Source organism: Cetorhinus maximus, chromosome 9, assembly GCF_964194155.1.
Source record: "Cetorhinus maximus chromosome 9, sCetMax3.hap1.1, whole genome shotgun sequence".
In the NCBI taxonomy this organism is placed as follows: domain Eukaryota; kingdom Metazoa; phylum Chordata; class Chondrichthyes; order Lamniformes; family Cetorhinidae; genus Cetorhinus; species Cetorhinus maximus.
Window position 1 is genome coordinate 56,197,162 of NC_135887.1, and position 11,274 is coordinate 56,208,435.

The following is an 11,274-nucleotide window of genomic DNA, read 5'->3' on the forward strand; positions in this document are numbered from 1 at the left end:
ATGGGAGAATTGCAAATGTTACACCCTTGTTCAAAGAAGAGTGTAAGGGTAAACCCAGCAACCACAGGCTGGTTAGTTTAATCTGGTTGATGGGAAAGCTTTTAGAAACAATAATTCAGGACAAAATTAAGTCACTTGGGTAAATGTACATTAATTAAGGAAGGCCAGGATGGATTTATTAAGGGAAAATCATGTTTAACTAACTTGCTGGAGTTTTTTGAAGAGGTAACAGAGTAGGTTGATGAGGGTAATGCTGTTGATGTGGTGTACATGGACTTCCAAAAGGCATTCGATACAATGTGCACAACAGACTTGTGAGCAAAGTTAGAGCTCATGAAATAAAAGAGACAGTAGCAACATGGATTTGAAATTGGCTGGGTGGCAGGAAATGGTGAGCATTCGTGAATAGTTTTTCAGACTGGAGGAAGGTTTACAATGGAGCTCCCCAGGGATCGTTGTTAGGACTCTTGCTCTTCCTGATATATATTAATGACCTAGACCTTGGTGTATAGGGCACAATTTCAAAATTTGCAAATGACATGAAACTCGGAAGTATTGTGAATTGTGAGGAAGATAGTGCAGAACTTCTGAAGGACAGAGACAGGTTGGTGGAATGGATGGAGAAGTGGTAGATGAAATTTAATGTAGAGAAGTGTGAAGTGATTAATTTTGGTAGGAAGAATATGGAGAGACATTATAGAAGAAAGAATAGAATTCTAACTGGGTTGCAGGAGCAAAGGGACCTGGGTGTATATGTGCACAAATTATTGAAGGTGGTAGGACAGGTTGAGAGTGCAGTTAATATAGCATACAGTATCCTGGGCTTTGTAAATAGTGGCATAAAGTACAAAAGCAAGGACATTACGTTAAACCTGTATAAAAACACTTGTTTGGCCTCAGCTGGAGTATTGTGTCCAGTTCTGGGTGCCTCACTTTAGGAAGGATGTGAGGCATTAGACAGGGTGCAGAAAAGATTCAGGAGAATGGTTCCAGGGATGAAGAACTTCAGTTACATAGATAGATAGGAGAAGTTAGGACTGATTTCCTTGGAGAAGAGAAGGCTGAGAGGAGATTTGATAAAGGTTTTTAAAATCGTGAGAAATATGGACAGAGTCGATAGGGAGAAACTGTTCCCATTGGTGGAAGGATCAAGAACCAGAAGTCACAGATATAAATAATTGGCAAAAGAAGCAATGGCGACATGAGGAAAACTTTTTTATGCAGCAAGTGGTTAGGATCTGGAATGCACTGCCTGAGAGTGTGGCAGGGGCAGGGTCAATCAAGGCATTTAAGAGGGAATTGGATTATTATCTGGAGAAGAAATGTTTGCAGGGCTACAAGGATATAGGCAGAGGAGTGGCATTAAGTAAATTGTTTTCACAGAGAGCTGGCTGGCACAGACACGGTGGATCGAATGGCCTCATTCATTGCTGTAACAATTCTATGATTCTATGGTTTTTTGCTTCAATATGTCATTGTGAGGTCCTTGCTTCTTCATTTTGGGCAGTTTGTTGCATAATAATACTTTGAATCACACCTGAAGCACCTATTAACTGTTCCTTGGACATTCTATTATTCCTGGTCCATTTCTGTCTTCTGCTGTAATAGTCAGATCTGCTAAAGGTACTTTCATCATCATTCTCTAATGTCTTCAATCCTTACAATGTATTGACGCCTGTATTCAGTATTTGAACAATTTTGAAATCTGGTAATGATTCTTTGTGTCACCACAGAATGTCCCATTTGTTTCAAGATGGCTAAAGGGAATGACTGTTACCCCAGGAATTGTTTTTAAGGCAATAGCCACCTGATTCACCAGGACCTCCCTCTTAGAGGACCAGACACCAGTTAGAACCTGTAGCCAGTCCCAACAGACATGTTAGCACAATCCAGCAATTAGAATACTAGAACTGATCCAGGGATCCCCAAATTAAAATGTTTAATCTTTTACATAATCGTCAAAGTCTATGATACATTCTTCCATAGTTTGACCAGCTGTTTCCCAAAATCTACCAAAATCTAATCAGATCTCATTGAGATTAACAAATCATCTCCCTTGTAAATCTCATCCAAGAATTCTAATAGAAGTTCCAAACATTCATCAGTATCTAATTGACCAGCATTCAGCTCACAAAAGATTGCACCTCTGATTTTACATCTTTTGGGAGGTGACAATGCCAAGGCCACACCTCGTTTCCTCTTTCATGGGGATGTAACCCGTGCCCACAATTCCACTTCATTCTTCCACTGGTCATAAGGTTCAGACTCCAAGAACATCGGAGGATAATGACACCCCAACAATTTACACTTGCTTTCTGCCCCCAGGATTGCAGTCTTCTGTTTGAAACAATTTTTCTTAATTTCCAATCTTTATCTTTAGGTGACCATTCTCTGCTACCATGTTATACCCCAGAAAGCCAATTGGTGAAAGATAAAACTGGGGCCAATCTTTAACGCTTTTATTTACAGCTTTACACAGTACAAGCGTATGCTTCCTAATGCAACAATCATATTTTCAGTCTCTGTCTTTACACTGAGGTGCACACAAACCCCCAGATAATGTCCACCATCTGCAAACAATTAAATTCAGCTAATGTACAGTTAACAGTGCCTTCAGTACTTAAATCCCTGCCCGGAAAGGCCAGAAGGCAAAAAGGAGGAAATATTTTCAGGAAGTTGCAAAAAGCAGCCATCAGTTTGAAGGTTACTGTACTGCTATGGGAATGATTAATTAATCAAAGAGCTGGCACAGGTACAATGTGCTGAATGGCTTCTCTCTCTATGCTGTATGATTTAATAATTCTACAGCTAGCTTTGTTTAGGGGAGTCTTGGGACTTCCTAAAGCCTAGGAATGGATCTGTGCCAGGTCTTGGCTGTGTTAATGTAAAAGGTGGAATTACTAGGTGATCCCTGAACTTCCTGACAAAATATGGGCGGAGGAGGTGGAAGGTGTGCCAGTTCTACCCTGACTGGAATTCAGGCCAGATTTATTTTACTGGTGATCATTACTCTGTGAAACTATCCTGCCTAACTGGGTGAAATAAAGTGGCCAAGAAGAAGGTAAGAGGTAATGAACTGGTTAGATTTGACCAAGAGGAGCAGGAAGGATTTGGCCAAGAAGATGTATGAGGGATCAGGCCAAGAGGAACATAAGGGATCTGGCCAAGAGGAGGTGGATGGATCTGGTTAAGAGGATCATGAGGTATCTGCCAAGAGGAGTGAGAGGGATCCAGTCAAGGAGGATCTAGCCAAAAGGAGCTGGAAAGATCTGGCCAAGATTATTGGGAGGGACCTGGTTAAGTGGAGTGAGAGGAATCTAACCAAGAAGTTCAGGGAGTATCTGGCCAAGAGGATTGAGTTGGATCTGGTCAAGATAAGCAAGAGGGCTCTGGCCTGGAGGAGCGTGAGGGCTCTGGCCTGGAGGAGCGTGAGGGCTCGGGACGGACGAGTGTGAGGGCTCGGGCCTGGGGGAGTGTGAGGGCTCGGGCCTGGGGGAGTGTGAGGGCCCGGGGGAGTGTGAGGGCTCGGGCCTGGAGGAGTGTGAGGGCTCGGGATGGACAAGTGTGCGGGCTCGGGCCCAGAGGAGTGTGAGGGTCGGGGCCGGGGGAGTGTGAGGGCTCGGGCCAGGGGAGTGTGAGAGCTCGGGCCCGGGGGAGTGTGAGGGCTCGGGCCCGGGGGAGTGTGAGGGCTCGGGCCCGGAGGGGTGTGAGTGCTCGGGCCCGGAGGGGTGTGAGTGCTCGGGCCCGGGGGAGTGTGAGGGCTCGGGCCCGGGGGAGTGTGAGGGCTCGGGCCCGGAGGGGTGTGAGTGCTCGGGCCCGGAGGGGTGTGAGTGCTCGGGCCCGGGGGAGTGTGAGTGCTCGGGCCCGGGGGAGTGTGAGTGCTCGGGCCTGGGGGAGTGTGAGGGCTCGGGCCCAGGGGAGTGTGAGGGCTCGGGCCCGGGGGAGTGTGAGGGCTCAGGCCTGGGGGAGTGTGAGGGCTCAGGCCTGGGGGAGTGTGAGTGCTCGGGCCTGGGGGAGTGTGAGGGCTCGGGCCCGGAGGAGTGTAAAAAATCTAGCCATGAGGAAAGCGGCTCAGCAGTTGTTACTGTTACCGAGCAATGCTACACAGCTTTTTCTGATCTAATGGAAAATGACCATGTGGGAAATATGGAAAAGAGAAAGTTCTAAAGGTACTTTCATGAATTCTATGTTGTAACCAGGATCACTCAGAAATGTATTAGAAGGTTGTTAACATGTGGGGGGCTTTCAATTTTGTCAAAAACTCTTTAAAACCACTCTCTAAATCCCTTCAAGCACAGTTCTGGTGATCTGGTATTCTCTAGCTCATTCCAGATGCCTTGTTTCTTTACAGATATTCAACAGCTCTAAAATTGTGGAATATGGATTGTCATTCAACACCTAACCATCTGCCCGTCCATCCATTCAACCATCTGTCCATCCGTCCATCCATCTGTCTATCTGTCCATCCCTGTGTCCATCTATCCATCCGTCTATCCGTTCATCTATCCACCTGTCTATCCATCCATCCTTCTATCTGTCCATCCATTTATTCTAACATATCTCTTTTCTGTTTCAGCATCAAGACTATGCTGATGACCCAAGCTGACAGATTTAATGTAGAAGAGGTAATGATTTAATGTTGTTGCTCAGGTTTATTTTGGTCATAGCACTGGTCATTGTACATTATCATCTACATTTTCTAAATTTACAGCAAAATTTACAATGAGGCATCCCTTCTACTGGTATCATTTATTGACCTGAACACTCCCTAACTGTGGCCTTTTTGATTGAAACTCTGACCACTTTCCCTTCTGCCATTCAGCAGCAGCTCCAAAGGATTAAAAGTTCCTGTGAACTGAATCCTGTGGAGTGAGCTCAGTGAGTGATGCAGCAGTGTCATTGGAAAGGCAAACATCAGCAGTGATCAAAGCAGCATTATTGTCTCCTCATGTCGCTGATTGCCGAATACCTACTCAGAGAATCACTGGGCAGTAACTACATCAGAATTTTAGTCAATCCTCAGTCATTTCACTTCTTTGGATAAGATTCTTGATGAGGGCTGTGAGGGTTTTATATTAAATGAAATTATTCAGTTACAACCCAATTCCCAGACAAAACCACTAACAGTATAACATTAAGTGACCAAGGACTGGCAACAATCAACCCTCTTCGATTGGCAATCAGGTCATCTCACAGTTTGATAACAAAGTAAGAACTGATATAGCACAAATAACACAACTGCTCCTACACCGATTCCCTGTCTCTCCTCCTGATACAGCAAGGGAGTCAGATTGGAGAGTTGGGGTCAGTTCATGCTCATGCACATTTCCTGATGATAGAAGTTAATGGTTTAGAAATTTGATGGCTCCTCACTCAGGTTTCAGAGTGTCTAAGCCTCCAAGATGGCGGACATGAAGCCTGCCATTTTGGTGTAGATCAAAAAAGGACAATCAGGGGCCAGGGGTTAGTTCGTATGGAAATAAGGGGCCTAACTCCTGTCTGAGGCCCTCTTTGTAAAGTTGGATTGCCCTGAACACAGCAGGCACTTGGCAGTCTGCATTCAGGAAATCCATGTTTACATTTGGCCTAACCAGTGGAGCAGCTGAATGTGGAGCTGGTAGGAGAAAGAGTCCTCCATCTGACCCCACATTGAAACTCCAGGCTGTACCAGCCACCACGAAGTCATCCCTCCCCCAAGCAACCCCTCTCACAATCACCCCTTCTGTCAATCAAACCTCCCCCAATCACTCCCCTTCCCCAATCACCCACTTTCCCAATCGCCCCTCCCACAATCACCCCCTCCTGCAACACACCCTGTCCCCCAATCACCCCCCTCCCCGACACCCCTCATCCCCCAATCACAGCCCTCCCCCAATTACCCCCTTCCCCAGTAACCCCTTTCTGCAACACCCCCATCCCCAAATCATCCCTCCTGCCCCCTCCCCAATCACCCCTCATCCCCCAATCACACCCCTCATCTCCCAATCACCCCTCATCCCCCAATCACCCCTCATCCCCCAATCACCCCTCATCCCCCAATCACCCCTCATCCCCCAATCACACCCCTCCCCCAATCACACCCCTCCCACAATCACACCCCTCCCCCAATCACACCCCTCCCCCAATTACACCCCTCCCCCAATCACACCTCATCCCCCAATCACACCTCTCCCCCAATCAAACCCCTCCCCCAATCACACCCCTCCCCCAAACACCTCTCATCCCCCAATCACCCCTCACCCCCCAATCACATCCGTCCCCCAATCACACCCCTCCCCCAATCCCACCCCTTCCCCAATCACAACCTTCCCCCAATCACACCCCTCCCCCAATCACACCCCTCCCCCAATTACCCCCTTCCCCAATCACCCTCTCCCACAATCACCCCCATCCCCCAATCACCCCCTTCCCCAATCATTCCTTCCCCAATCAACCCCCTTCCCCAAGCATCCCCCTCCTGCAATCACACCCTCCCCATCCCCCATCCCCAATCACCACCCCTCCTCCCCCAATCACCCCTCGCTCCCCAATCACCCATCCTCCCCAATCATCCCTCATCACCTCATCCCCCTCCCTCAATCACCCCACTCCTCTAATCATCCCCCTCCCCCCCAATCAACCCCTCCTGCAATCACTCCTTCCCCAAGTTCACTGTCGATTTTAACAGAGGCCCTGCCACCCAATATCAGGTGTGCCCCATTTTGGCACATGGGTTGATAGAACCTCTAGGCCAATCTGTTTTGGGCAAGGTGTTTGACCAGGGTTGGTGCCACCCTTAATTTACCCAGCGCAATATACTGTCATCTCTCATTATCGTTATATACTCTCATCTCTCATTATTATCATATACTCTCATCTTCACAGTCTGCCACATAATTTGACCTGTGGCAGACAGTGAGGATGATACCAATCGACTGCAACGGGAATAGGCCAGCAGAATGGGCAGAGAAGTGGCAGATGGAATGTAATACAGAGAAGTGTGAGGTGATGCATTTTGGCAGACAGGATAGGGAGAGGCAATATAGACTTATTGGCCCAGTTCTAAAGAGTGCGCAGGAACAGAGGGACCTGGGGCTGCATGCGCACAGATCCTTGAAGGTGACAGGACATATTGAGTGGATGGTTACCAAAGCATATGGGATTTTGGCTTCATAAATAGAGGCATTGAGTACAGAAGTAAGGAAGTTATGCTGAATCTTTATAAAGCTCTGGTTCCCCAGCTAGAGTATTGTGTGCAGTTCTGGTCACCACACTTTAGGAAAGATGGGAGGGTCAAGACCTTCAGCAATGTGATAGACTCTTAACTGCCCTCTGAAATACTGAGCAAGCGACCCAGTTGTATTCAAGAAGGTGGCTAACCATCACTTTCTCAAGGGCACTTAGGGATGGACAATAAATGGAGACTTTACCTGGTTCCAGCACTGAGGGATTTTATTCAGAGGTCAGAGCTTATTCAAGAAGCTGTGGTTGTTCTCCTTGGAGCAAAGGAGATTGAGAGGAATTTTTTTTTCATTCATTCACGTGATATGGGCGTTGCTGGCTGGACCAGCATTTATTGCCCACCCTAATTGCCCTTGAGAAGGTGATGGTGAGCTGTCTTCTTGAACTGCTGCTGTCCATGTGGTGTATTTACATCCACAGTGCTGTTAGGGAGGGAGTTCCAGGATTTTGACCCTGCCACAGTGAAGGAACGGCGATATATTTTCAAGTTGGGATGGTGAGTAGCTTGGAAGGGAACTTCCAGGTGGTGGTGTTCCCATGCACCTGCTGCCCTTGTCCTTCTAGATGGTAGTGGTCATGGATTTGGAAGGTGCTGTCTAAGGAGCCTTGGTGAGTTTCTGCAGTGCATCTTGTAGATGGTAAACACACTGCTGCTACTGTGTGTCGGTGGTGGAAGGAGTGAATGTTTGTGGATGTGGTGCCAATCAAGTGGGTTGCTTTGGCCTGGATGGTGTCAAGTTTCTTGAGTGTTGTTGGACCTGCACTCATCCAGGCAAGTGTAGAGTATTCCATCACACTCCTGAACTTGTGTCTTGTAGATGATAGACAAACTTTGGGGAGTCAGGAGGTGAGTTACTCATCGCAAGATTCTTAGCCTCTGACCTGCTCTTGTAGCCACAGTATTTATATGGCTAGTCCAGTTCAGTTTCTGGTCAATGGTAACCCACAGGATGTTCATAGTGAGGGATTCAGCAATGGTAATACCATTGAATGTCAAGGGGAAATGATTAGATTTTCTCTTGTTGGAGATGGCCATTGCCTGACACTTGTGTGGCATGAATGTTTCTTGCTATCTGTCAGCCCAAGCCTGGATATTGTCCAGGTCTCACTGCATTTGGACATAGACTGATTTAGTATCTGAGGAGTCATGAATAGTGCTGAACATTGTGCAATTATCTGTGAACATCCCCACTTCTGACCTTATGGTCACAGAATCACAGAATCACACAGTGCAGAAGAGGCCCTTCGGCCCATCGAGTCTGCACCGACACGTGAGAAACGCCTGACCTACCTACCTAATCCCATTTACCAGTACTTGGCCCATAGCCTTGAATGTTACGACGTGCCAAGTGCTTATCCAGGTATTTTTTAAAGGATGTGAGGCAACCTGCCTCCACCGCCCTCCCAGGCAGTGCATTCCAGACCGTCACCACCCTCTGGGTAAAAACGTTTTTCCTCACATCCCCCCTAAACCTCCTGCCCCTCACCTTGAGCTTACGCCCCCTTGTGACTGACCCTTCAACTAAGGGGAACAGCTGCTCCCTATCCACCCTGTCCATGCCCCTCATAATCTTGTACATCTCGATCAGGTCGCCCCTCAGTCTTCTCTGCTCCAACGAAAACAACCCAAGTCTATCCAACCTCTCTTCATAACTTAAATGTTTCATCCCAGGCAACATCCTGGTGAATCTCCTCTGCACCCCCTCCAGTGCAATCACATCCTTCCTATAATGTGGCGACCAGAACTGCACACAGTACTCCAGCTGTGGCCTCACCAAGGTTCCATACAACTCCAACATGACCTCCCTACTTTTGTAATCTATGCCTCGATCGATAAAGACATAGGCTTGATGGAAGGAAGGTCATTGATGAAGCAGCTGAAGATGGTTGGGCCGAGGACGCTACCCTGAGGAACTCCTGCAGTGATGTCCTGGAGCTGAGATGATTGACCTCCAACAACTACCTTCCTTAGTGCTAGGTATGACTCCAACCAGTGGGGAGTTTTCCCCCTGATTCCAGTTTTGCTAGGGCTCCTTGATGCTCAGTCAAATGCTGCCTTATTGTCAAGGGCAGTCACTCTCACCTCAGGAGTTCAGTTCTTTTGTCTGTGTTTGAGATCAGGAGCTGAATGGCAGAACCCAAACTGAGCGTCAGTGAGCAGTTTTTTTTAAATATTCATTCCTGGGATGTGGGCATCACTGGCTAGACTGACATTTATCCTTAATTGCACTTGTTCAGATGGCATTTTTAAGAGTCAACCACATTGCTGTAGGTCTGTAGGCCAGACCAGGTAAAGGCAGCACATTTCCTTCCCTAAAGAGGATTAGTGAATCAGATGGACTTTTACAACAATCAGCAATGATTTCTTGGTCATCATCAGACTTTGAATTCCAGATTTTTTTTAAAAATTCAAATTTCACCATCTGCCATGGTGGGATTTGAAATCTAGTCCCCAGGTGATCCTGGGTCCCTGGAATACTAATTGTCCAGTGACAATACCACTATTCCACTGCCTCCCCTAAGAAGCAAGTACTGTTTGGTAGCACTGTTGATGGAGAGTAGGCTGATGGGGTGTTAATTGGTCGGGTTGGACTTGTCCTGCTTTTGTGTACAGGACATACTTGGGCAATTTTCCACATAGCTGGGTAGATGCCAGTGTTGTAGCTGTACTGGAACAGCTTGGCTAGGGGCACGGCAAGTTCTGGAGCACAAGTCTTCAGTACTATTGCCGGAATGTTGTCAGGGCCCATAGCTTTTGCAGTATCCGACTTTGCTGTCTTTGATAGAAGTGTACAACTTTATGGCAAGTTTAGATAAGGTAGACAAGGAAAAGCTGTTCCCATTGGAGTAGGGGACACAGATTTAAGGTTTTGGGTAAGAGATGCTGGAGGGATGTGAAGAGCAATTTTTAAGCAGCGAGTGGTAATGACCTGGAACTCTGCCTACGAGGTGGTGGAAGCGGAGATGATCAATAATTTCAAAAGGAAATTGAATGGGCACTTGAGGGAAATAAACTTGCAGGGCTATAGGGATAGAATGGGGGGTGTGGTTGACTGGATTGCTCTGTGATGAGCTGGATTTGATGGGCAGAATGACAATGAGGCACTGATGTAGTGAGTTCATGATACAAGATTCAATTGTGAATCTCCACCTGGTAAAATTAATTCTAAGCCACATTGGACTTGGAAGGTTTCAATTTCAGTGACCTAGCTAATGTTCTAGTGGTTCAGCCTGTGATTAGTGTGAATATCATGCTCTCCTTTTCACTTTTGTATCTCTAGTGCGAGCAGATGTTTTCTGCCTTCCCTCCTGATGTTTCTGGTAATCTCGACTATAAAAACCTGTGCTATGTTATCACACACGGTGAAGAGAAGGATCAGGAATGACGAAACTCACCCTCAGGATGAAGGTTACCATGGAGTGTGATGTGATTCTTCCTGCCTGGTGATGGGAATGATCGGGAGTGATGCAGTTCACATGTAACTTGCGGAATCACTGCCAATGTCTTCACAAACCTTCGAACATTAACTTCCAACATCCTGATGTTAACGTACTGTTCTGATTATGCAAAATATTTGTTGCAATAGAATTTTTCCCTGATCAGGACTTTGACTCAGCTGTAAATAAATGTTCTTTATGAGCATCATTGTGATCATTAACTTATTAACTGTTGTACCTGTTACCATAACAGATTGCTACATATTTTACTTCAATCTAATTAAGTTGACTGATTTTTACTTTAATTGTTCATGGGATACGAAGGTCGCTGGCAAGTTCAACATTTATTGCCCATTCCTAATTGTGCTTGAGAAGGTGGTGGTGAGATGCCTTCTTGAACCGCTGCAGTCCATGTGGTGTAGGTGCACCCACAGTGCTGTTAGGGAGGGAGTTCCAGGATTTTGACCCAGCGACAGTGAAAGAACGGTGATATATTTCCAAGTCAGGATGGTGAGTGGCTCAGAGGGTGGTGTTTCCATGTATCTGCTGCCCTTGTCCTTCTAGGTGGTAGGGATAACACCCTGCAAGACACTGTCAAAGGGGAGTTGTTGCAGT

At 46.7% G+C, this 11,274-nt stretch overlaps 1 protein-coding gene across 1 annotated transcript in view; it reads left to right on the plus strand.

Annotated features, from left to right (window-relative positions):
* LOC144684673 (myosin regulatory light chain 2B, cardiac muscle isoform-like) overlaps positions 1-10,862 on the plus strand; it is a 33,565-nt gene extending 22,703 nt beyond the window's left edge. Inside the window, exons 6-7 of the mRNA XM_078548764.1 lie at positions 4,577-4,625; positions 10,503-10,862. Coding sequence (XP_078404890.1) covers positions 4,577-4,625; positions 10,503-10,607 — 154 coding nt within the window. The 3' untranslated portion in view covers positions 10,608-10,862. The remainder of the gene's footprint in view (positions 1-4,576; positions 4,626-10,502) is intronic.
* Positions 10,863-11,274: the final 412 nt, after the last annotated feature.